Source organism: Falco rusticolus, chromosome W (genome assembly GCF_015220075.1).
Source record: "Falco rusticolus isolate bFalRus1 chromosome W, bFalRus1.pri, whole genome shotgun sequence".
Taxonomy (NCBI): domain Eukaryota; kingdom Metazoa; phylum Chordata; class Aves; order Falconiformes; family Falconidae; genus Falco; species Falco rusticolus.
Genome location: NC_051209.1, coordinates 2,947,478 through 2,974,709, shown reverse-complemented (window position 1 = coordinate 2,974,709; position 27,232 = coordinate 2,947,478). Strand labels below are relative to the sequence as shown.

The 27,232-nt window shown below is 43.5% G+C and overlaps 1 protein-coding gene across 3 annotated transcripts in view; it reads left to right on the top strand.

The window, feature by feature from the left end:
• LOC119140829 (transcription factor RFX3-like) overlaps positions 1–27,232 on the top strand; it is a 173,406-nt gene that overhangs the window by 67,242 nt on the left and 78,932 nt on the right. For all 3 annotated transcript variants that reach the window (XR_005101740.1, XM_037372463.1, XM_037372464.1), the window contains exon 3: positions 11,045–11,142. Coding sequence is in view for 2 of the 3 variants with exons in the window: in XM_037372463.1 (XP_037228360.1) it covers positions 11,045–11,142 (98 nt within the window). In the remaining variant the exon portion in view is untranslated. The remainder of the gene's footprint in view (positions 1–11,044; positions 11,143–27,232) is intronic.

Sequence of the window (27,232 nt, the reverse complement as noted above, 5' to 3'; positions counted from 1 at the left end):
TCCTGAAGACAGAAGTGATACTTGCGGCGAATGAAGAGACGGGACGCAGCTTTATGCAAGCAAATGTCAATTTATTGTACAGAAGCACGAGTTTTTATACACTTTCAGAAGCTGCGTGTTTTAAACAGATTGGTTCTTGAAGCTAAGCATTGCATACTAGGCAATCCCTGATTGGTGGTTAACTACCAGCAATTAACAGCAAGGTGTTGCCTTTCCTTGGCACCATCCATCTCCCACTCCCCTGTGCTCTGTAAACATGCCTCATCATGTTAATTGTTGTCCAGACAAGCTCGAGCACATTCCCCTCAGCTAACTGATTGCCATGCATGGTCCTAGTTTCCAGCCCGCTCCTGCATCTCCCCCTTCCTGTTGCACAAAAAGAACCTTTGAAACCGAACGAGTAAAACCAAGGTATAAGTAATAGAACAAATAAAAAACCAACTGAGACATATTATCAATGTCAAAATAACCCACTGTCTCTGTTCTGTACAATTTTACAATTTCCCGTTTTTGTACAGCTAGTACCAGGTTTACCATGTTCTGCAGGGCCCTTGCAAACATGACAGCAACCAAGGTAACAGCAAACAAACAATATTGCCAATTGAGTGAATGGATGCCAAAAAAGGCTGAAATTTTCTCAGATTTTGATAACATGTTGCTGCAATGGGGCGCCTAAAATCCACGCAGCACATACCATCCAAATCCTCACAGCCATGTCCTTGAACCAACAAAAAAGGCAGTGGCAATTTTGACTCACATTCTTAACTGCCTACCAAACAAGGTGATTTAACTCTTTAATGCTTTCCATTCTGTTACTCCGGATAAGAGAAGAACCACTGCAATACGTTCCCATCATAGCCTCCTACTACATTAGCATCTACAGAAAGACAATTATCGACATTCAAAGTGTAAACAATATCAGCTTCTTTTGGATTAACATTATACATAGGTGGAAGGGCACACCAAACAAGAACTGGTTCAGTCAAAAAGTTCGAAACATAGCATGCCTTCTCTGAACATACCTCTGGGGTCATTCCCTTCATTCCCTCTCTTTTTTATGCAAAGAGAAACACTTTACCATAACAGAGAAGCCCCTATTTACATCTCTGAGCCCGGACACAAACCGCAGCTGTATGCTCCACCAGGCTCAGGGCAGAAATCGTTCATGTAGTTACATAGCTATATATCACTACAAGCATGCAGACACCTATTAAACACTAGATAACCGTGTTTATCTTCCCTATTCTCCTTCACAATACCTAGCTGTTCTCTCACCTCTTGTTAGGTCAAATATTCTCCAGTTTCCTCTCCTATCTCTCTCTTCAGACATTCTCTATCCTCCTCTTTTTTGCTTGTTAATTGTGATGAGGCAAAGGGGGTGTGTAGCTGGGTGACCATGACCTGATTTATGTTACAATCAACTAAACACTGAATACAGGAAAAAAAAAGCATGGGAGACATAAGGCAAACATCAATAAGGTGGTTAAAGATAATTATAATAAATCCTGTAATACTTTTGAGTCATGGCCCAAAGTTTCCCAGCCGTGAGAAGAGACCAAAGGCATCCCGCCCCTGGCTCTGTTGCAGATATTTGTTTTAAGGCTTTTGAGTTTTGTATACTTTTGTAAATTAATTCACAGTGGTCACTCAGATTCACGTAACACATCCTATCAAAGTCTTCACACTTGTGTCCCTGTGCTAATAATAAAAATCAATAGCAACTTGGTTCTGTAGCAACATATGATGGACAGAATCAACATCTGTTAATAAGCCAGAAAAAAATATAGTATTTGTAGTATTACTTTGTTTAGCAAGCTAGCAGCCTAATTTACTAAGCAAGTTAAGAGCGTGTACTATTCTTACAGAAGAGATTAGAGAAGCAAAAATCTGTTACGCTGCATTCCAGAACTCAGCCTGAGAATTACAGTCTGCTGTGAGTTCTGCGTTACAATCTTTTGACACATGTTGGGGTTGCGATTGTGAAAGTTGCCCGTTTACAATTTTCATTGGCATTATCACAGCTAGTTGTTTTAAAAGCAACCCTTGAGCTTCCTGATGTTCGACTTGTTGCAAAATATTCTGAAGCCAATCAATCAAGTTAGTATTAAAGTTAGTGACTCTCTAGGACCCTGCAAGACTGTGGCAAGACTCCCGCATCCTGACTGCCTTAATAGCCATCTCATTCATTTGCAAACAGTTGTCCCTGGGATACCTTGCCTGAGTCACAGAATCGGCACAGTTAATTGCTCCAGCTAACTGCTCATAGTTAACAGCAATTCCCCGATTAAGGTTTTCAGTCAAGGCCACTACACATAGCTCACAAAAATCAAATAACCACATCATATACTGTATCAGTTAGTACCATACAAAGCAATGACTTCCAGTCATGCAGTGTGAGTGTGTAAGGCTCTGCCATCACTTCAAGAAGGGACATAGCAAATGTATTATAAATCCTCCCTTCCCGCACTGCTTTGCTTAACCCTTTAACAGCCTCGTATTGCACAGGCTGCCACTCTGCAGGTTGATTTGTCTGACAAAATACTGAACATGCCCTAGCGACTCCCAAAACCCATCACTTAAGTGTTTCCCACTTGCATTCCTGCCACCAATCCCTCAGACCCCCTTTCACCCTCCCCCAAAATACAATCAATGCATCCGGAGAGATGAGGGGGTGGGGGAAAGGTCTAGCTCCTTTTCCAGATCTATAGGACCTGGATCAAAAGGTTTATCAGTGTCAATAAAATCATTGTCCGAGTTGTCCTGTTCCCGTGCTTGGTCCTGTGTTGTGAGGGTCGCTGCAATCAGTGACAGAAGCTTTGGGGGCAGAGGAGATGTGGATGGAATCGCCATCACTGACGGTGTCTTGAGAAGAGTCGCGCTGTCGGTGGAATTTACAGCTTCCTCTGGTTTAGCACCGTTAGTAGAATTAGTCCACACTTGGCAAAGAGGAGTCAGAATTTGCCACCAAGATGTTAAATGCGTTCCCGACACGGAGTTCCCCTCCGCGGCAGCATCATACAATTGGCTGCTGTATGTACACACTTTCATTCTTTCAAAGTCTCTAAAGTTTCTTGGCTGCTCACCTGTCTCGATGCATACAGGCGTTATCCTCGGGGTTTAGGTAGTCCGCCTGGTCCAGACAGCAAGACGACCGTTCAGCCAAGACATCTCCTCCGGAACGCAGCCCTCTTCCACGAGCTGTCTTTTTTATCGACCAGTTCCGTCCTTATTCTTCCAAGGCTTCGGAACACCACCATAGGGGTCACCATTTGAGGAGATTGAGGCACGGACTCTGATCTGACCCTTCATAAGTCCATATACGTCTCTTTCTGGGGACGAAGCCTGATTCCCAGTTACGGATTTCCCACAGCTCACCTCTCAACTCCGGAGGGATTTCAGGCCGGCTCCTGCTTCCTTTCAGCAGATCATTCAAAGTTCTGTGGGATTCGCTGCATGTCGCTCAGATAGGCGATTCGAGAGCCCTTCACGTCAGATCCTTAAACGCATCACGTCGGGGTCACCAATTTGCGGCAAATGAAGAGACGGGACGCAGCTTGATGCAGGCAAATGTCAATTTATTGTACAGAAGCACGAGTTTTTATACACTTTCAGAAGCTGCGCGTTTTAAACAGATTGGTTCTTGAAGCTAAGCATTGCATACTAGGCAATCCCCGATTGGTGGTTAACTACCAGCAATTAACAGCAAGGTGTTACCTTTCCTTGGCGCCATCCGTCTCCCACTCCCCTGTGCTCTGTAAACAAGTCTCATCATGTTAATTGTTGTCTAGACAAGCTCGAGCAAATTCCCCTCAGCTAACTGATTGCCATGCATGGTCCTAGTTTCCAGCCCGCTCCTGCAGATACTTGCTTCCCTCCAATGTTGCGATTGAGTTACAGCGGTCAGGAAGTAACACAACACAAGTAAAATAGTAAGCAGCAAAAAGCTTTACCATTGGTCCATGCTGTTTCCCCATCCTCCAGAGGCCAGACCACACTACTCCTTATCTCTGCTTCATCCAGGTTTTTGTCCTACATGCCTCAGAGCTATTTAACCACTTTGCTGTAGGATCACAGCTGCACGTCCTTCAAAGCAAGGCCACAGCTGCATATTATCAATGTCAAGCAACCCACTGTCTTCATTCCTCTACAATCCCCCCCCCCCTTTTTTTTTCCAAAAGGTTACTTCTGCATTACAAACATTTGACATGTGGTGGGGTTGCAATTGCGAAAGGTTTATAATGCCCACTTGCAATCTTCATTGGCAATTAAACGCAGCAAAGCAGTGCACCTTTATTTGTTTCTCCAGGTTTATATACCCTTTTCCCAGCTTCTCTGATTGGTTATCCTTACAGCTAGCATGCTCAGCAACAACTATTGATTGGCATTGATTGGCTAAGATGCGTGGGTTTCATGTTCTCTGCCAGCAGCTGACGTATCACCCCACATCCTGCTCTAATTTGCTTCATATCCTATTTTCTCTCTCTCTTCCTTCTTGTCTCCAAGTTCACTCAGTCAAGGTTGCGGCTCGCTCTCTTTGAAGACACAGCTCTATCCCATCGTTAAAGCCTGAGCCACCAGCAGCCCAGTCTAAACCCTCATATCCCGCTTTTTGTTTTTCAACCAAAAAGGCAGTGTTTATCATGTCGCAGGGCCTTTTGCAAACAAGAAAACAAACACTGTATCATGAGCAAGATGACACAGATTACAAACAGTCCCATGAGTCACAACTCAATCCTGTGAGGCAAGACCCTAACCCCAAGTGACTTAACTGATCATCTAGAAACCCACGACTCTCCTGTAATTCCTGTGTTGCTTCCATTATTTCCTTGATATATCTGTGAATTGATTTTGAATTTGTTTTTTAAATCCATGCAACACATACCATCAAAATCTTGACAGCCATGACCATGTGCTAGCAATAAATTATTATTGTTTAATATAATGTTCTGTGAAGATGCTACCAAACTTAATTTGCCTATGGTATATGGTCCTCCCACTTTCCTGCTGGGTAGCCCTGGCCAAGCCCCATCTCCACAAATTAGAAATAAACTTTTCAGTAATTGCCTAGGCAGGGCCACATCTGGAGCGGGTTGTGTACAATTACACGCTACAGATGCACACCAGTTTGATTCATTTCTCCTCAAAGGATTGTCAGGTGTGGAGTTAAACACACAGGATTCCACCCCTAAAGTCCCTAGAATATCAAGTTCTTGGGGTTCCAGAGGACTGACAAACTATCATCCCAGACATCCCACCACTGGGCACAATCTGTCATATTTTTACACTTGTTCTATCCCAATGTTGACAATTTCTCCATTACCCACTGACTCTCTGACCCGTTTGAGGGACCCCCCTTCCCACACTGCTTTTCTTAACTCTTTAACAGCCTCGTATTGCACAGGCTGCCACTCTGGAGGTTGATTTGGCCAATAAAATACTGGTCATGCCATTGCAGCTCCCAAATCTCCTCACTTAAGTGCTTCCCACTTGCATTCTTGCCACTGATCCCCCAGACCCCCTTTCACCCTCCCCAAAAATACAATCAAGTCATCGAGGGGGGGAGAGGGAAAGGTCTAGTTCCTTTTCTGGATCTATAGGACCTAGATCAAAAGGTTTATCAGTATCAATGGAATCATTGTCAGAGTTGCCTATTTCTGCACTTGGTCCTGTGTGACATCCACAAAATGAACCTCCTTCAAGCTGCTGTCCCCCATGGATTCTTCCAAGGTCTCCTTAATGGAGGATACAATCAAATACATACACAGCTCCCATAGGAAGCCAAAAATCCCTTCACCTATAGCAGGTAGAGCTATGGAGCGATGAATGTATGTTTCAGCTAGTTGTAAACTTTTCTTCACTCTTTTTCTTAACAAGAACACACACTTCTTTGCTTCACCTTTCCTCCACCTGGGACCAACAGCATTAATGATGTTCTTGCATGGGAGTTTCCCAGGACCTGTGATAACCACGCACCCAGGCTGCAAACTCCTATTCTTCCTCACCAGCTCGCCACACTTTTGTGGCAGTTCTGGACTGGCCACTTTTAACAGTGCCTCAGCAAGGCCACCGATGTGTTTTAAATCCTCATTAGATGCATTTACCACAACATCAACAGGATAAGTGCACGTCAGCTTTATAAACAGCTATTACAATTCCATCTATGGTCACTTGGCTATAGGTCTTGCCTGTATTACTATTTTCTTACTGTTTTTCCAGCCTGATTAGATACTTAAAGTCTTGTTTCACACTAGCAGCAAAAAAAGGGTTCTCACTCTTTGAAATATGACATGGCTCCTGGCTCTCTAATTACCACACAATTATAATGCAGGCCAGACAGAATTTGCTCAATTAAGGTGACTCCCTTCAGCACTCCTCAGCCCACTCAAAGGCATAACTCTGTTTTTTCTATGTGCTAAAGTCAACTTTCACACCTTTATTCTGTAGATCACACCAAACATTGGTCTTTTTCCTTAAAGAAGATTATGACCACCATGGGCTTTCCTCCAATGACCTTTTGTACTTGTGTGTTTTCATCTACAAAGTTACAAGGCTCTTCAAAGGCTTTTGCTATTGCTCAAGAACACATGTGAATCCGTAACAATTTGTCCCCAACAGCTCACCTCTCCCAGCATCTGTTACGTGATCTGGATCACAGGCTCTCCCTGCCTGTCTCAGCTACATTGGGCATCACTGTCACCACTCATTACCTGCAGTCTCATATAAACTTCAAGTGTCAAAATCAGCTTGCCTCACACGGGGTACCAATTCTTGTGATTGAGTTACAGCAGTCAGGAAATAACACAACACAAGAAAAATAGTAAGCAGCAAAAAGCTTTACCATTGGTCAAACTCTACTATCTATACTGTTTCTCTATCCTCCAGAGGCCAGACCACACTACTCCTTATCTCTGCTTCATCCAGGTTTTCATACTATATGCCTGGGAGCTATTTAACCACTTTGCTGTAGGATCACAGCTGCACATCCTCAAAGCAAGGCCACAGCTGCATATTATCAATGTCAATCAACCCACTGTCTTTGTTCCCCTACACTCCAATCCTTGAGCACATCTCCTAATCACCATGATCATTCAAAGATTATTGATTGGCTTCACAATGACATCAGACAGTTCCCTCAGCACTCATGGGTGCATCCTATCAGGGCCCATTAGGATAAGGTCTTTGTAATACTATACTAACTTTGTAAATGAAGCTTCTGTGATGTTTGTACTTAATTAAGCCTTCTAGGAGGCTTAGTGTAATTAATTCTTTTTAAGATTTGCTTAAAACTTTTAAAAACTAAATCTATTTTATATCAGCATATATTTTCAATAAGATATTACTTTCAGTGTTACAATTTCTAGTACTGTTTCACTATTTCATCTGTATTTTGACTATTTTGTGAATATATTAGATGGTATTTTTTCAGTTGAGTCTTATTTTGAAAGTTGAAGTCATGTAAGGTTTCAGAAAGGAAAGTTAGGGGATCAGTCTGGCCAAGGAAGAGGAGTTTGCTGCAATATTTTGTATAGACAGAAAAGGTGATGTTCTGAAAGCTGATGCAGATGATCCTGCAGTGATTGAGACAGGATATGAAGGAGATACTGGTTTAGAGAGAAAAGGATAGATGATGAAAATGCTGAGAAAAGGTCAGGAATTTTAAAGGAATTGAACGTGTAGGATAAGGAAGAGGAAGAATAAAAATGTGAATCTAGTATACCACTAGCAAATGTGATGAAGAATGTGGGTCAGATAGGTGTTTTTCCACTGTAGGAAAAGAAAGGGTTATCAGGCATTATAACAATGTCTTTGATGAAGAATTTGCTCTGAAAAATTAATTGTATATATTATATATTTGCTTAAATTTGAAATTTGAATTTATGTACACATGCTTTAGGAGTAGACTAAAATAAATTTAAAATAATTTATTTTTTTAAATCCTTTCCTGTAGTTATGGGGGGAATAATTTCTCAATGTCTAAACTATTTTCTGGTAAAATGAATCTTTTCGTTGCATACTGACAATATAACTGGCTTTCGTGAAAGTCTGATATGGTACTTCAAATGAAAAAAAAAAAAAGTCCTTAATGAAAAACTAAGACTCCCTTCTGAGTTTAGTGGTAGTGGTTTCACAGGTGTTTTCAAGCAATGCAGCAATTGTCATTTTTAGCACCTTGAATGGTGAAGGGAGAAACCTATACATGTGCAAGTAAAATGTAGCAACAGTAAGGCCAAATGTGAGGAGCATAATTAAATGCCATTTAACATCCTGCAGAATTTTTCTTAGTCTTATGTTTCCTCAAATATTTTCTACTCATGTATCATTCCTGTTTTAACATGCACTCTTAAACATGAGGTAGCAAGCTTTACAAGGATTTAAAATTCATCTCACTGACCTTATGGTTTATGTCATGTAATACAGAAGAATTGAAAGAGTAAAATTAAAAACAAGTGTCTAATCAATTTTAGAAGGTGTATCCATTCATCAAAAGTTACACAAAAATCCTCCTATTCAGCAGAGACTATGACCATAGCATTCAGAAATAACTGTATCATTAAACTGGACATACACACTTTTGCTAATCAAAATTAGAGCTTAATGCAGAATGAGATTTAACACATAAAAACAGTCACGAACTCATATCAGTCATTTACCTAAATATCAACATTACAGCATATGCTGCTTTTCAAAAGTATTAGGTTTTTTTTATCTGAGAACAGAAAGGTTTTGCATATCCAACTCTTTTTTTTTTTTCTTTTTTTTTTTTTTTAGGCGCTGTACTTTATTATATATTTTTTTTTATTTTAAATGGGATTTATAAATCCTTACTTATTTTACCCTGGTATTTTTCTCTTAACCTTATTAGTACTTTTAATGCAAACACTTTTTTATCTAAAATCAAAATGCTGTACATAGTTTTATCTTGCCTTAATGATAAGGGATGTATTTTTTGAATTTGGGAAATTATAGTTCAGGAACACTGTTAAGGAATGACAGGCCAATGTAAATTTCTGTAACGGTTCACATGGAAAATCAGCAAACTGCTGATTTTTCTATTTAACCATCAAAAAGAGTACATCTCATTACTGCTGACTGACAGAAACATCTGGTTTTCTGTCACGCTTGAACAGTCTATTCAAAGTAATGTGGGTTTTTTTCAGAATTAAAGGTTTTCATATAATTTTTTCCTTAGGTGTGGTTTAACCCCAGATGGCAACTAAACACCACACAGCCGCTCACACGACCACCCCCTGGTGGGATGGGGGAGAGAACTGCAAGGGCAAAAGCGAGAAAACGCGTGGATCGAGATAAAACCGTTTATTAATTTAAAAAACAATGTTAATAATGATAATAATAATATGTAAGGAAAAGAGGAAAAAAAACCCAAAGAGAGAAAAATAATACCCAAGAAAGATAAGTGACGCAAATTAAAACAATTGCTTACCACCAATCGATTGATGCCTAGTCAGTCCCCGAGCATCAGCCTCCCTGCCAACCTTCCCCCTAGTTTTGTTGCTGAAACTGGTTTCAGCTGGGATAGAGTTAATTTTCTTCTCAGTAGCTAGTGCAGTGCTGTGTTTTGGATTTGGTGTGAGAGTAATGTTGATAACATACTGATGATTTTTAGTTGTTGCTGGGTAATGTTTATACTAAGTCAAGGACTTTTCAGTTTCTCAGGCCCTGCCAGCCAGAGGGCTGGAGGGGCACTAGAAATTGGTAGGGGACAATGCCAGGACAGGTGACCCAAACTAGCCAAAGGGATATTATATACCATAGGACATCATGCTCAGTATATAAACTGGAGGGAGTGGGCCAGGGCCTGCTGATTGCTGTTCAGGGACTGACTGGGCGTCAGTCAGCAGGTGGTGAGCAATTGTATTGTGCATCACTTGGTTTTTTCCTCCTTCCCTTTGGATTTTATTCCTCTCCCCTTCTCCCTCCTTTTCATTAGAATTGTTGTTATTATTATTGTTCTTTTGTTTTTTCCCCTCATATTTTATTTTAATCATTAAATTGTTCTTATCCCAATCCTTGAGTTTTACCTTTTTCCTGATTTTTCCTCCCCATCCCACTGGGGTATGGGAGGAGTGAGTGAGCTACTTACTTGTGGGCTGAGGTTAAACCATAACAATGTCATATGGTATGGAATATCCCTTTGGTCAGTTGGGGTCAGCTGTCTGGGTTGTGTTCCCTCCCAACTTCTTGTGCGCCCCCAGCCTACTCACTGGCAGGGCAATGTGAGAAGCAGAAAAAGTGTTGATGCTGTGTAAGCACTGCTCAGCAATAACTAAAATACCCCTGTGTTATCAAAACTGTTTTCAGCACAGATCCAAAATATAGCCCCATACAAGCTACTATGAAGAAATTTAACTATATTCCAGCCAAAACCATTACATTAATAATGAAGTTCAGAATCTCATTTCAAAGTATATGAATTAATAGTGGAAAAGGAGGAATAGGAATTTTATAGAATGTAGTGAGGATGATGAAGGTGTTCAAACTAGAATGTCCTTAAAGAGCTCACTTAGATGATACATCACATGCATGAGAACCAGACTCTTCTGGGATTACACTGAATTTTTTTAGGACCTACTCTGACAGGTCAAAGGTTCACACCCTGTTAACAGCACATGTAAGTTGTAATTTAGTGGCTTATATTATATATAGTTAAATTTGAGTTAAAAAAAAAAACCAAACCACATAAAAGAAGCATATAGATGACCAAAAGAAGTTTTCTTCCTTACTAAATATAGTTCCTAAGCTTGGTGTGAAGCATATAGTTCTTATTCTTGTGCTTTCCAGATTGTTCTGTCTTTGGCATTGAAAGTACCCATACGCTCAAGGGAATGCATCTCCAATGTTAGTACTCCACATAGCGTATTACAGACATGCAGCACAAAATTACATTTTGTGTTATTTAGTAATTGTGAGAACAGGGATGTCCCGTGACTGAGAGTATTGTTTAGAAACCATTAGATGCACTAAAGCACTAGTCATTCTTTTTATAAGGTAAACTATCCTATATTTCTGGTGTTCTTGTTTACAGGTACAGCAAGTACAGACTGTGCAACAGGTACAGCATGTCTACCCAGCCCAAGTTCAGTATGTGGAGGGAAGTGACACAGTCTACACAAATGGAACAATGTAAGTTGGTTATTGATCAAAATTAGAATGATTACTAAAATAAGAAGTTAAATGCACATTCTTTTAAAGACATCATATGGACTACTGTATTTTAAGTAGCAAAGAAAAATGTTTAAACAAAAACTTTATTTTTTGTCTTATTAAATCATTATTTGGGCAAAGCCAAGTTGAATTCACACCACTTGAATTAATCTAAAATGAATTCAGGTAATTGTTACAGTTGAACATAGTGTGAAGCATTTTGTTGTTTGGGGAAAAAACTTAAGTTTATGGACAAGTTTTAAGTTATGCTGATAGGAAGGATTATCTAAATTTGTTATAATATGATCATCTGTGTAATAAAGAAGTCTTTGTGTGGGCCTCCTGTTCTTCTGGTTGAAATTCTACTGGCAATTGCTGAGGCAGCTGCAGTCATTACTTACAGAAAACAATTATGTAACTTCTTTACTGTTTAGTGTAATGGATACATATTTAATTTCTTTCCAAAGGAAGGAAGGGAGAGGAATGAGAATATGTCTTTTTGCTTGTCTCTTAGAATATTCTGTTTCACGTGCTTTGTTTACCTTGGTTTGTATCATTCTCTGTGGAATACTGTTCATGGCACTGGAAAGCCAACCTTCAAGGCTTTTTGCAAAATTTGCTGATTTTCTTTGCTCTTATCTAATCAATCTTCTGTCTTAAATGGGTCTGTTAAGATGTGCTTATTATTAACAATGACCAATGTGCCAATGTGTCCTTGTTTAAGATACTGTAAAAACTGAAAGTCGCTCATAACATTGTTAAACTGTAATCAGAGACTGAAAATTTCTATGTAGGATGCCTTATCAGGCTAACTTGTTTTTGAAAAATGTCGGCCAAAGACACTGAACTGTTGAGACAGAAGAAAATATATTTCTTCATCCACCCTTGTGTAAGCTTTTCTTTTAAACGCTCTAGTACTTCTACTCTTTCAATTATGGACATGAAACCAAGCAGTGATGTTGGGAGCGTGTGGTTTATTGCCGCTCATGAAATTTTGCCTGAGTTTATAGCTCAAATATATTAAGCAGAGGATTATGTTTGTTTTACCCTATTTATATGTTAAATGCTCCAAAGACCAATGGATGTGCTCCAAGTGGTCCTAAATGGGGCATCTCTTTGCAGCTGTTGCTTCTGCTATTAATTATGTCAACTCTGGGTTCTAGTGCCTAATCTATGAACAAAAAGTCTATTCTATTCCATATACAGGGCTAGGATATAAGGTTGAAGGAAGCTATCCTATTAAAGCATTGAAAGGAGCAAGTACTAAACCTGCGGTGGGAATGGAAAATGTTCTATGACTATTAACATGGATATTCTTTCATTCTCCTTTTATAGCCATGTGCTAGCCTGATTCCAACAGAACCCTCAAGCCCTCCCAGAATTCATTTACACGTGAAAACAGCAACTAGGGCCAGTCAGTGAGGAGGAAAGGAAAACATGAGTTGGCTGGTTAACTATGATCCAGTAAGCAGGAAAGGGTTCTGGTCTTAGATAAAGAGCTCATGAAAGTGACTGGAAAGGCAAGAGCCAAGTACCAGTGGGTGGAAAGAAGAAAGTATGGTGGCAGACATACAAATCTAACAAAGAGCCAAAATGCGTGGTTGCCTGGGAAAAAGAACTTTAAAAACCAAACCAAAATAAAAACACTGACCAGAAAAGTTGCCTCCGTACAGGAGATGATGCCTATATGATTTTCCTGATATAACTGCTAATGATTTCATTTATAGATAGTACCTTAAAAGGAGATGGAAGGAGGAGCTGGCTGACACAACATAACTTGTAGTGCTATTTCATCCATCTGTAAACTGTATTTTAGTATAGTTGATAATTTATCATAGAAAAATTTAGGTTGTAAGGTAACTCCGGAGGTGATCTAGTCTAACCCTCTGCTCAAAGCAGGTCTAATTAGATCAGGTTGCTCAAGGACTTGTCCCATCAAGTCGTGTACACCTCCAAGGATAGAGGTTCCACACCCTTTCTGTTCCTGTATTTGACCACCCTCATGGAAAAAAAGTGTTTTCCTAATACCTAACCAGAACTTCCCATATTACAACTTGCATTCATTTCTTCCTGTCCTATTGTTGTGCACCTCTGAGAAGCGTCTGGCTCTGTCTTCTCTGTATCCTCCCATCAGGTAGTTGTAGAGAGCAAAAAGGTATCCCCTGAACCTTATCTTCTCCAAGCCGAACAGGCCTAGTTCTCTCAGCCTCTCCTCATATGTTATGTTCTCCAGCCCCCTGAACATCTTTGTGGTCCTCTGCTGGACTTGTTCCAGTCTGTCCACATCTCTCTTGTACCAGGGAGCCCAAAACTGGACACAGGACTCCAGATACAGTCTCACCTGTGCTAAACAGAGGGTAAGGATCACTTCCCTCAGCCTGCTGGCTACACTCTTGGTAACACAGCCCAGGATGCATTTGTCCACTTTTCTGCAAGGACCAGTGGATGGAAAGAAGAAAGCACAGTGACAGACACACAAATCTAACAGTCAAAATGCTGCTGGCTTATATTCAGCTTGCTTTCCACCAGGATCCTCAGGTTCTTCTCTGCAAAGTTGCTCTGTAGAGAGTCAGCCCCCCCCCCCAGTCTATATTGCTGCATGGGATTATTCCTTCCCAGATGCAAGATATGGCATTTGTCCATGTTAAACTTCATGAGGATCCCATCAGTCCGTTTCTCTGGCCTTTCCAGGTCCCTCTGACCTCCAGCATATAGAGCACACACACCCCCCCTCCCATTTGGTGTCATCTGCAAACTTGCTGAGAATGCATTCTGTCCCATCATCCAAGTCACTAATGAAGACCTTAAACAGCATTGGTCCCAGTACTGATCCCTGAGAGACCCCGCTAGTTACTGGCCCACAGCTGGACTTTGCACCACAGATGACAACTCCTTGAGCCCAGCAGTCTAGGCAATTTTTCCACCCACCTTATTGTTCACTTATTCAGCCCCTATCTCAAAAGTTTGGTGATACAGAGATTATGGGAGACTGTGTGAAAGGCCTTTCTTCAGTCAAGGTATACAACATCCACTGCCTCTCCTTGTCCACAGTGCCAGTCACCTTGTCATAGAAAGCAATGAGTTTAGTCAGGCATGATTTGCCCTTAGTAAATCCCTGTTGGCTGCTCCCAATCACCTTCTTGTCCTTCATGTATTTACAAATAGCTTTCAGGAGGATTTGTTCCATAACCTTTCTGGGGACTGAGGTGAGGCTGACTGGCCTGTAGGTCCCGGTATCCTCCTAGTTGTCCTTGAAGAAGCGTGTGATATGACTTTTTCCCAGTCATCGTGAACTTCCCCCAGTTGCTGCGACCTTTTGAGGATGATAGAGAGTTGCCTTGCAATGACATCAGTCAGCTCCTTCAGCACCCTTGGATGCATCCCACCTGGTCCCATGGGCTTGTGTGCATCTAGAAGGCTTAAGTGCTCCTTAACTGCATCTTCCTAGCTACAGGAGACCGATTTCCAGCAAGCTCTAGCAGTTTTAACAGGTTCTGTCAGGTGTTCTTGATTAAAGAGGGCATTGAGCTTTTGTTCCAGCTGACTCCTGATTAGGTACAGTCAAGCACCCTTTCAGCAAATACTAGGAGTGGCCTATATAAGCGCCAGCCTAGAGCACAATGAACAGTCAGCAGTTTGTTACAGGAAATGGTCTCCAGCAGCTGTTAGGGCAACTGTCCCTGGAGCGTCAGAGGCCTTGGTCTAGGTGAAGCTCCAGAAAGAGGATACAGTTCTGTAGGTCTCGGGCTGTAGGATGTGCCTGGGGTTTTGCTGATGCTGGGGCAGTAGAAGATAGTCTTATAGCCTGCAGGTGGTGTGTGCTTGTTAAGGATCTGTGTTGCCATGTAAAGGAGTTACGGGAGGAGGTCAGCAGACTGTATAGCATCAGAGATGATAAGAAAGAGATTGACCAGTTCTCCTCTGAAATCCTGTAGCTTCAAGAGCCCGAACCCCCAACTGTACTGAAGGGGCAGGAGAGTTTGTGCTTATTGGGTTGGGAAGTGGAGACTCCCGTGATGGTGGAGGGTGGAAGCTTGTGACCTCTGGCATCGGGAGGAAGGCTCCCCCTCCACCTGAAGATTTGCAACTACAAAATAGAATTAGTGCCCTCATAGCAGATGAGGAGCTGGGAGGTCTGTCAAACAAAACATCGATGCTGGGTGAACCTGAGTCATGAAGTAGTGAGTAACTTACTACTGAGGGGCATGGAGACTCCCACGTGCTGAACTGACCAATTGTTTAGGGAGGTGGGCTTGGATGTGGGACATGGTTGAAATCCTGCTAAGGCTTCTCTGGCCCTCAGGTTATTCATCTCTGCTGCTCTTCCATGTAGGCACCAATGATACTGCCAAGGGGAAACCTACCTGGAAAGTGTCAAGTGTGGCTATATGACTGGGGGAAATGGACAAGGACAGGGGGGGCTCGTTAATGTTCTTCTTGATCTTACTGGTGAGGGGAAAGAGCTTGAGGATGAGTGGATGGATCCTGCAGGTCAACAATTGGGGGTGTGACTGGTGCTGGCAGCAAGGTTTTCAGTTTTTACAGAATCACAGAATGGTTGAGGTTGGAAGGGACTTCTGGAGGTCATCTTGTCCAACCCCCTGCTCAAGCAGAGCCACCTAGAGCCAGTTTCCCAGGAATATGTCCAGATGGCTTTTGAATATCTCTATGGAGGGAGACTCCACAATCTCTCTGGGCAACCTGCTCCAGTGCTCAGTTACCCTCATAGTAAAAGAGCCTTATGGCCAGATGGAACCTCCTGTATTTCTTTTTGTGCCCATTGCCTCTTGTCCTGTCACTAGGTACCAATGAAAAGAGCCTGACTCCATCTTCTAGGCACCTTCCCTTCAGGTATTTATATACATTGAGAAGATTCCCACCCCAAGCTTTCTCTTCCTTAGGCTAAAGAGTCCTAGCTCTCTCAGCCTTTCTTCATAGGAGACATGCTCCATTCCCTTAATCATCTTCATGTCCCATCATTGGACTCTTTTCAGTATGTCGATGTCTCTCTTGTACCGGGGAGCCCAGAAGTGGACACAGGACTCCAGGTACACAGTACTCAACTGGTGCTGAATAAAGGGGAAGGATCACCTACCTGGACCTACTGGTAATAATTTGCCTAATGCATCCCAGGATACCGTTAGCCCTCTTTGTGGCAAGGGCACATTGCTGTCTCATGTTCAACCTGGTGTCCACCAGGACCCCCAGGTCCTTTTCTGCAAAGCTGCTTTCCAGATGGGTGGCCCCCCTGGCATGTACCAGTGCGTGGGGTTGTTCCTCCCCAAGGGCAGGACTTGGCACTTCCCCTTGTTGAACTGCATGAGGTTCCTCTCAGCCCATTTCTCCATCTTGTCAAGGTCCCTCTGGATGGCAGCACAGCCCTGCGATGTATCAGCCTCTATTCCCAGTTCTGTGTCATCAGCCAACTTGCTGAGGGTACGCTCTGCCCCATCATCCAGATCACTAATGAAGACATTGAACAGTACTGGACCCAGTATTGATCACTGGGGTACACTGCTATTTACTGTCCTCCAACTAGACTTTCTGCCACTATGACCATGGGATCCTCTTTGAGGATGGAGGACTGCTAGGGAGAGACCGAATCCACATGACCAAGTGGGGCACAAACAGCTTTGCCAACCTGGCAAGGAGAGCTTTACACTAGGAATGATGTGGAAGGGATGACCAACAGTCAAGTGAGGAAGTCATAGATAGTCACTGGATGGGCAAGCAAAGGATGTGGGGTAAGCAAGAGGGACCTCATAATCAACAAAACAGGGTTGAAAGTGGACCACTTCAAGCATATGCACATAACTAAGGAAGTGTCAGGAGATCAGCATTATGGGAAAGCTTTCATGCCCTTTTGGGGAAATTGGTACGACTGGATGCCTCTCCAAAGTGCCTGCACACTTATGCATGCAACATGGGGGAAAATAGGAGGAATTAGATGTCTCTGATCACTTGCAGGGCTATGACCTCAGGGATCACAGAGATATTGTGGAATGGCTCATACAAGTTGATGCTGCAATGGATGGATGCAGAATCTTTAGGGAAAACAAGCCAAGAAAGTGCTCTATATGAAAGAGGATCTGGAATGCATGGAGATTTGTCTAGGGATGGATGATAAGCCAGTTGAGAGCTTAAGGGTCTGGATTAGATGACATACCAGCGTGGGTGATGATGTGGGTATCTGATACAGACTGCCTGATCGGGAGGAAGTAGATGAAGTCTTGTGGTGGGTTGACCGTGGCTGGCTGCCAGGTGCCCGCCAAGCTGCTCTATCACTTCTCAACAGAATGGGGGAGAAAAATGTGATGAAAAGCTCATGGGTCGAGATAAGGATAGGGACATCATTCAGCATTTATTGTCACAGGCAAAACAGACTTGGCTTGGGGGAGATTAGTTTATTGCCAATTAAACAGAGTAGGATAATGAGGAATAGGAACAAATCTAAAAACACCATCTCCCCACCCCTCCCTTTTTCCCAGGCGCAACTTTGCTCCCAACTCTTCTACCTCCTCCCTCTGAGAGGTGCATGGGGATGGGGAATGGGGGTTGCGGTCAGTTCATAATGTTTTGTCTCTGCCTTCTCCTTCTTCCTCATGCTCTTTCCCCTGCTCCAGTGTGGGGTCCCTCCCACGGGAGACAGTCCTTCATGACCTTCATGCTTCACCATGGTCTTCACCACGGGCTGCAGGGGAATCTCTGCTCTGGCACCTGGAGCACCTCCTCCCCCTCTTTCTTCACTGACCTTGGTGTCTGCAGAGTTGTTTCTCTCACGTATTCTCACTCCTTTCTCCCAGCTGCTGTTGTGCAGCAGACTTTACCCTTTCTTAAATATGTTATCACAGAGGTGCTACCACTGTCTCTGATTGGCTCAGACTTTGGCCAGCAGTGGGTCCATCTTGGAGCCAGCTGAAACTGGCTCCTTCTGACATGGGGACAGTTTCTGGTGTCCTCTCATAGAAGCTGTCCCTGCACCCCCCACCTCTACCAATACCTTGCCATGTAAAACCAATACAGGTTGTCTTCAGGCAACTGGAATAAGCCTCATGTTCGCAGGCTCTGGTTCTCATGAGAGACTTGAACAACCCCAATATCTGCTAGAGGGACAACAAAGCGGGGCACAAGCAACCCAGGAGGACAGTTAAGCAATGCAACTGGTTGTCCAGAGAAGTTTGTGTAGTTTCCATCCTTAGATCTTTTCAAGACCTGAGTGGGTAAATCCCTGAGCAAACTGGTCTGAATTCAGCATTGACCATGCTTTGAGCAGGAGGTTGGACTAGAGACCTCCTGAGGTTCCTTCCAAGCTGAATTATTCTTTGATTCTATATTATGTAACAATTATTTAGTTTCTGATTTAACAAACAGAACTGGACACTTCACCTAAGACCCTTTAAAAAAACCTTATGATCAGCAGTGAAAATTCTTTTTGGCATTCCTACAGGTACATCAGTAATTGCAGCAATTGTTTCCTATCTCCTGAAAGCTTCCATCATTAATTTTCCACCTTCAGTTTTTGCCTGAGTGCTTTTGCTTTTAAAGAGCGAAGACCTGCAGGAAATGGCAATTATTGTAATACTGTGGTTTCCTCAAGTAAGCTCAAAGTACCCCAAACCATTGCCAACATGCTGTTTATTTTAGTTCCGAAGAACAAAATGCAATGTGCAGTGTTCAAAGACAGTATCAATAAGCAATATATAAGAATGTGTTTAACTAACAGAAGGTAGGATTGCTCTTACTGCTGTGAAATCTTGGTGGTGAAGAACGAGTGCTGCTACAGTAATGAAGAAGAAAAAACTAGAAAAGGGAGATCATATTATCTTTAAATGAGTCGTGTGTCGTCGTCCCGTCTGTCCGTCCCCCCCCATCTAAGAAGAAACAGTGCAAGTAAAGACTGGATTTTGTTTATGAGGCAAAACACCATGTTTTGTAGAGTAAGAATGAATGGTTAATGGAAGTCACCTAATGTGAGAAATGCTCTTTTTCAACTTGAGTAATTGATTAATTCTGTAATTAGGAGCTTCCGCTAGCAAAGTTAGCCAATTTACTTATAAAGAAAGAAATATTTTATTTTTCACAGCATCCTTTTCTTCAAATTTGTAGTGATAACTAGTTTATGTAACTGCCCCCAAATGTGGATGCTCATCTGAAATTTAATTTGGATTTATAAAACTTCTTAACTTCTGTATGAGCTCCATGGAACAGGCTTTTTTGTCTTTTTTTTTTTTCCTTTCTTTTTCTTTCTTGAGGTTTCCAGGCAAAGAACAAACACTCTTTTGCACTGTCAATCATCTAACCCACTTATGCTTCTACATAAACATTTTTTGTATGCACTTACTAATTAACTAAGCATTCATTCATGTTAATTTATTACCTTCAGGATAAGAGTCAAAGTATAAGGAATACTGTAAATAATGTGTCAATGATATTTAGTTCTTTAAGGAATTATTATTTTTTTCTGGACAAATGCTATGTAAAACACCTAACATAAGATCTTTTTCACCCCACTGTATTACAGGATGATCTGTTTTAAAAAATATGTGTGGAAAGCAGCAGCTCAGTGTCATCCTGATTTAAAAAAGAAAAAAAAAAGTCTTTAGCTATGAAGAAAGAGGAATTCTAAGTTCTAAATAAATAGTATTCCCTCTTTCTAGCTAAACACTGTATTATTAGAGAAAAGACAGTGGCTCTGGTCTTTTGCTAGAATCATTAGATAATAATCAATGTTACTCCTGACTCAGGTAAAGAGTGTTTGACTTCTTTTTAAACAAAGAATTTGGGCTTTTTCCTACACAGTAGGTTTTCATCCATTTTGTGGCCACTAAAAGCTTTTCACAAAAATTTCAACTGACCAAATTTTACATAGAGCTTGTTTTTCAAAAAGGTTTTTCCTCACTGTTAATTTCTTTTATGGTAATATTTATTAGGAAGTTATGTGACAGAGTAGGTTTTGAGGATTATTCCTCATCCCCCCAATATTGAAAATCAGGAAAAGAAAAAAAAAAGATGAAAGTCATAAAAATAGAATTATCAGTTTACATCCTTACTAAATTAAATACATTTTTCCCATTTGTTTGGCTACCTGCTGTTGGTAACTTTCTGATTATCCAGAGAAAAAGAAAACTGCCTATGGTGGGGTATTTCTACAAAGCAGTACTGGCAGATATTTTCCTGAGTTGGTTCTTACAGCATAGCTAACAGAGGCAGCTAACATGCAGCACTTTGCTCAGAAGGGGACCAGAAACTTTGCAGAGAACAGCATCCATGTCCTGAGCAACGGTGTTAATGTGTCACAGGGCACCAACTCCAGCCATCAGAGCAACTATCCCTATAATGTCAGAGGCCTCAATCCAGACCGAACTCCCGAGGGAAGATGCAGCTCTCAGAGTACAATGAGTGCCTGGGGTCTCTCACTAAGGCTGGGGCAGAGTGAGACGGTTTCCTTGCCTGCAGGAGGTGTGCAGTGGTACAGTTGGCAGCTGCCAAGGAGGTGCTGGAAGAGGTCAGCAGACTACGTGATATCAGAGACAGTGAGAAAGAGATCAACTGGATCTTTTTCGAGACCCTGTAGCCTGAGCCCTCAGCTGCATTGAAGGAGGATCAGGTGGCCTGTGCTTATTGGGTTAGGAAATGGTGAAGGCTGGAAGCTTGTGGCTTCTGGCAACAGGAAGAAGGCTCCTGCTCCACCTGCATATCTCCAACTAAAGAACAGGTTCAGTACCCTCACAGCAGATGAGGGTCTGGGAACTCTGTCCAATGAAGCATTCGAGCTAACTAAGTCTGAGCCATGCAGCAGCACCAGAAGGAAGTGGCAAGTGACAATAGTGGGAGATACCATGCTGTAGGGGACGGGGGCCCACATCTGCTGACCTGACCTGATGTGTTGGGAGGTTTACTGCTTGCTGGGGGTTGGAGACGGGATGCTGTGGAGATACTGCCAAGGTTTGTTCATCCCTCAGACTATTGCTACTTGCGAATCTTCACATGGGCACCAACGATACTGCCGGAGGAGACCTGGAGCATATCAAGTGTGACTACGTGCATCTGGAGTCAATGGTCAAGGGCATGGGGGTCCAGGTAGTGTTCTCCTTGATCTTTCCAGTGAGAAGCAAGGGCTTGAGGAGGAACGGAAGGATCCTTTGGGTCAACAGTTGGTTGCCCAGCTGGGGATGACAATTGGTATTTGTATTTTACGACCATGGGGACCCTTCTTTAAGGACTGAAGACTGCTAGAGAGAGATGGGATCCACCTGACCAAGTGGGGCAAAACCATCTTTACCAACAGGCTGGCCAGCTTGGTGAAGAGAACTTTAGACTAGAAATGACAGAGGAGGGAGATGACGACCCACAATCAAGCGAGGGAGTGGTGGAATGGGTTGGCAAGCAAAGGGTGCAGGGTGTTATGGAAAAGAGAGAGCTTGTAATCAGCAAAACAGGGCTGAAGGAGAGACACTCTGCTGGACACAATTCTTACAAACAAGGAAGCTTTTCTTACAATTCTTACAAAGTGGTCGGTGATGTGAAGGTTGGGGGGGCAGCCTGGGCTGCATTGACCATGAGATGGTGGAGTTGAGAATACTGAGAGGAGGGAACAAGGCACATGGCAGGATCACAACTCAAAACTTCAGGAGAGCAGACTTTGGCCTGTGCAGGGACCTGCTTGGAAGAATCCCATGGGAGACAGTCCTGGAGAGCAGAGGGGGTCCAGGAGACCTGTTTGATATTCAAGGATCACCTCCTGAAGCTCAAGAATGGTCCATCACAATGAGCAGGAAATCAAGCAAAGGTGGCAGGTCTTCATGGACAAACAAAGAGCTCCCAACTAAACTGAAACACGAAAAGGAAGCATACAGGAGCTGGGAAAAGGGGCAAGTGACCCAGGAGGAATGCAGGGACACTGTCCAAGTGTGCAGAGATGGGGCTAGGAAAGCCAAAGACCACCTGGAGTTGAAATTGGTGAGGGATGTGAAGGTCAACATTAAGGGTTTCTACAGGTACATCAGCAGCAAAATGAAGACCAGAGAAAATGTGGGCCTGCTGCTGAATCAGGTGGGGGACCTGATGGAATACTGAGGTACTGAATGCCGCCTTCACCTCAGTCTTTACTGGTAAGGATTGCCTTCAGGAATCCCAGGCCTCTGAGACCAGAGGGAAAGTCTGCAGCAAGGAAGAATTCTCTTCAATAGAGGAGGACCCAGTTAGGGAAACATTTAAACAAACCGAAGATGCACAAGTTCATGGGACCTGATGGGATGCACCCATCCCATCAGTGCTAAGGGAGCTGGCTGATGTCATTGCGAGGCCACTCTCAATTATCTTTGAACGGTCATGGTGATCAGGGGAGATTCCTGAGGACTCAAAGAAAGCAAATGACACTCTAGTCTTCAAGAAGGGCAAGAAGGAGGATCTGGGGAACTACAGGATGGTCAGCTTCACCTCTATTCCTGGGAAGATGATGGAGAAAATAGTCCTGGAAGCCATTTCCAAAGAAGGTGCTTGGTAGGAATCAGCCTGGATTTAGGAGCGGGAGATCATGCCTGACCAATATGATAAGTCTTCTACAATGAGTCAACTAGCTTGGCGGACAAGGGGAGAGCAGCGGATGCTGTTCATCTTGACTTTAGCAAGGCTTTCGACACTGTCCCCCATAACATCCTCATAGACAAGCTGATAAAGTACAGGTTAGATAAGTGGACAGTGAGGTGGACTGAAAACTGGCTGAACTGCCAGGCCCAGACAGTTGTGATCAGAAGCATAAAGTCTAGATGGAGGCCAGCCTCTAGTGGTGTCCCCTGGGGTTGATCCTTGGGCCAATACTGTTTAACAATTTCATTAATGACCTGGACAATGTGACAGAGTGCACCCCTCAGCAAGTTTGCCAATGATACAGAACTGGGAGGAGCGGTTGATAGACCAGATGGCTGTTGTGCCGTTCAGAGGGACCTCAACAGGCTGGAGAAATGGGCAGACAGGAAACTCATGCAGTCCAACAAAGGGAAATGCCAAGTCCTGCCCCTAAGGAGCAATAACACAACGCACCGGTACAGGCTAGGGGCTGACTGGCTGGAAAGCAGCTTTGCAGAGAAGGACATGGGGGTCCTGGTGGACAACAAACTGAACGTGAGCCAGTAACGTGGCCTTGCAGCAAAGGAGGCCAACGGTATCCTGAGCTGCATTAGGAACAGTGTTGACAGGAGGTCAAGGGAGGTGATTGTTCCCCTCTAGTCTCAGCTCGGAGGCCACACCTGGAGTATTGTGTCCAGTTCTGAGATCCTCAGTACAAGAGATGTGGACATACTGGAGTGAGTCCAGCAAAGGGCCACTATGATGATCTAGAGCATTTGACATAGGAGGAGATGCTGAGAGAGCTGGGATTGTTTAGCCTGGAAAAGAGAAAGTTCAGGAGGGATCTTATCAATATGTCTAAATACCTGATGGGAGGATGTATTGAAGATGGAGCCAAACTCTTCTCAGTGGTGCCCAGTGACAGGACAAGAGGGAATGGGCACAAATTGAAACATAGGAAATTCCGTTTAAACTCTAAGAAAAAAACTTTTTTACTCTAAGGGTGGTCAAACACTGGACCAGGTTGCCCAGAGAGGTTGTGGAGTCCCCATCCTTGAAGATATTCAAAACCTGACTGGACGGTGTTCTGAGCAACTTGCTCTGGTTGATCCCGCTTTGAGCGAGGGTTGGGAGGGGGTTTGGACTAGACAGTCTCCAGAGATCCCTTCCAACCTCAACTACTCTACTATTTTATGGTTCTGTGATTACACTTGAAGTCACCATGACAGGTGTCATTTACAGTATCAAAAGTAGCTTTGCTAGCTACAAGGATAGCTGAGGTTCTATGTCTTAAAATATTAATCCAGCTTTATAAAGTGATTATTGTTTGGTCCACGGAAAGGATATAAAACTTAGTATTTACAAGAATTATACTGAATTGTAAATAGGAAATTTCTTTTTAATATTTAACATGACATACAAAACATACAGTAAATGTTTTAGGAAGGAATTTAAATTACAGGCACCACTTCCAGGAAGATCAACCTGAACTTTGCAACTGATAAGTTGTTAAACCAGGGGCGATCCCAGACACCAAACTGGGAGGGATGTGGGAATTAATAGAACTATGCAAACCAATGAAGGGACTTGCAGGGGGAAGGGGAAGCAGGGAGAAGCCAAGAGGGAGCATAGACAGAAAGGGGGATAAAACAGGCCTGTCACAGGTAAAAAGGGGCCAGTCAGTACGCTTGTCTGGCTGAGCCCTATGCCTGATCACTGCAGTCTGTCCTATTTTCTTACATTTTCTTTTTAAATCATTTCTTAATTATCTCTCTGCTTAATCTCACACTCTGTCCCCTGTGTATGTGTGCTGCAAGGAACAGGTGCCAGCTGCTGGTGAGACCTGTGTGTGTGTGAGTGAAATTCAGTGCCCAGCTGCTGGAGTCAGACTGGGGGGGTGTAGGCACCCTGGGGCCCCTGGTGTCAGCTACGGGAGTGAGTGCAGGTCCTAGCATCAGTAGTTGGAGGGGCCATAGCTCTCTAGATCATCATCATAGAATCATCATATGGTTTGGGTTGGAAGCAACCTTTAAAGGTCCAACCCCCCCTGCCGTGGGCAGGGAAACCTTTCACTAGATCAGGTTGCTCCTAATGCACCCCAGGATGCGGTTTGCTCTCTTGGCTGCCAGGGCACACTCCTGACTCATATTGAGCCTGTTGTCAACCAGCACCCCCAGATCCCTTTCCGCAGGGCTGCTCTCCAGCCACTCCTCTCCCAATTTATACTCGTGCCCGGCATTACTCCATCTTAGGTGCAGAATCTGGCATTTGGACTTGTTAAATTTCATCCCATTAATCATAGCCCAATGCTCCAATCTATCTAGATCCCTCTGCAAGGCCTCTTGTCCTGCAAGAGAGTCAACAGCACCTCCCAGTTTGGTATCGTCAGCAAACTTGCTAATGGTGCATTCAATTCCTGCTTCCAGATCATTGATAAAAATATTGAACACAATTGGCCCTAGAATTGGGTCCTGAGGAACACCACTGGTGACCGGTTGCCAGCCAGATGTAGCCCCATTCACTACAATTCTCTGAGCCTTGCCGTTCAGGCGGTTCTTCACCCAGCGCACCATGTACCTGCTCATCTCACAGTTGGACAGCTTGTCCAGAAGGATGCTATGAGGGACAGTATCCAGAAAGACTACATCCACTGCCTTCCCTTCATCCACTAGGTGGGTGACCTTACCATAGAAGGATATCAAATTAGTTAGACAAGACTTTCCCTTTGTAAACCCACGTTGACTGTGCCCGATGATTGCATTATTCCTTAAATGCCTTTCAATAGTACCCGGTATGATCTTCATAATTTTCCCAGGAACTGAGGCTAGACTAACGGGTCTGTAGTTCCCTGGGTCTTCCCTCATGCCCTTCTTGTAAATTGGAATAACGTTGGCTAGCTTCCAGTCAGCGGGGACCTCCCCAGACTCCCAAGACCTTTGGTAGATGATCGAGAAGGGTACTGCCGTAACATCCGCTAGCTCCTTCAGAACTCTGGGGTGAATCCCATCAGGCCCCATGGACTTGTGTACATTCAGATGATACAGCTGGTCCCTTACAGTTTCAGTGTCCACAAATGGAAAGTCACTGTTCCCACGCTCATGGTCCTCCGACTCCGGGGACTGGGCAGCCCGAAGTCTCTCAGTATTATTAAAGACTGAGGCAAAAAAAGCATTGAATGCCTCTGCTTTTTCTGCATCGCTATTAGTCAGGTGACCATCTTCAACAGGTATCGGTCCAATGTTTACTTTAGACCTCCTCTTGCCGTTAATGTACTTTAAAAAGCCCTTGTTTGTCACAACACTGCCCAGTTTCAACTCTAATTGAGCTTTGGCCTTTTGTGTCTTCTCCCTGCATATATGAACCACAGCTCTGTACTCTTCCTGTGAAGCCCGACCTCGCTTCCAGAGATCATGCAATTTCTTTTTCCTCTTGAGCTCCACGAGGAGTTCCCTGTTCAGCCAAGCTGGTCTTCTGCCCTGCTTGCTTGACTTTTGACACACTGGAATTGCCTTCTCCTGTGCTTCTAAAAGGTGGTTCTTAAAGACTGACCAGCACTCATGGACTCCTAAGCCCTCAAAAGCAGATTCCTAGGGGACACTGCTAAGTAGCTCCCTGAATCACTTAAAGTTTGCTCTCTTGAAGCCCAGCGTAGCAACTCTGCTGACCTTTTTTTCTCACTACACTGAAAATTTTACACTCAACCCTTTTGTGATCACTGTGGCCAAGACAGCCACCTACCATCACGTCTCCCACAAGCCCTTCTCTGTTCACAAACAACAACTCCAGGAGGGCATCTTTCCTAGTTGGCTCACGGAGTACTTGTGCCGAGACATTATCTCCCACAAACTTCAAGAATTTCACAGACTGCTCATCTCTAGCAGTATGATATTCCCGGTTGATGTCTGGGAAGTTGAAATCTCCCATAAGAACAAGGGCTACCAATCCAGAGATTTCTCCCGATTGCCTACAGAAGAACTCATCAGTGCTGTCATCCTGGCTGGGCGATCGGTAGTAGATACCCACTGCAACATCTCCTTTGTTTTCCACACCCCCACCCCACCCCAGTCCTCACCCAGAGGCTCTCTACCACATCACCGCTAACTGTACGGGCTGTGCAATCAAACCTCTCCCTTACATATAGTGCAACACCTCCACCTTGCCTGCCCTGCCTGTCCTTCCTGAACAGCACGTAGTCCTCCATCCCAGCACGCCGATCGTGGGACTCATTCCATCAAGTCTCACTAATAAGAATGATATCATAGTTCTGGGAACTAACCAGCACTACCAGTTCATCCTGTTTCTTTCTCATTGTCCAGGTTTCAGCTGGGATAGGGTTAATTTTCTTCTTAGTAGCCGGTGCAGTGATGTGTTTTGGATTTGGTGTGAGAACAATGCTGATACGAAGCTGATGTTTTTGGTTGTTGCTGGGTAATGTTTATCCTAAGTCAAGGACTTTTCAGGTCCTTGGGCCCTGCCAGTGAGAGGGCTGGAGGGGGACGGG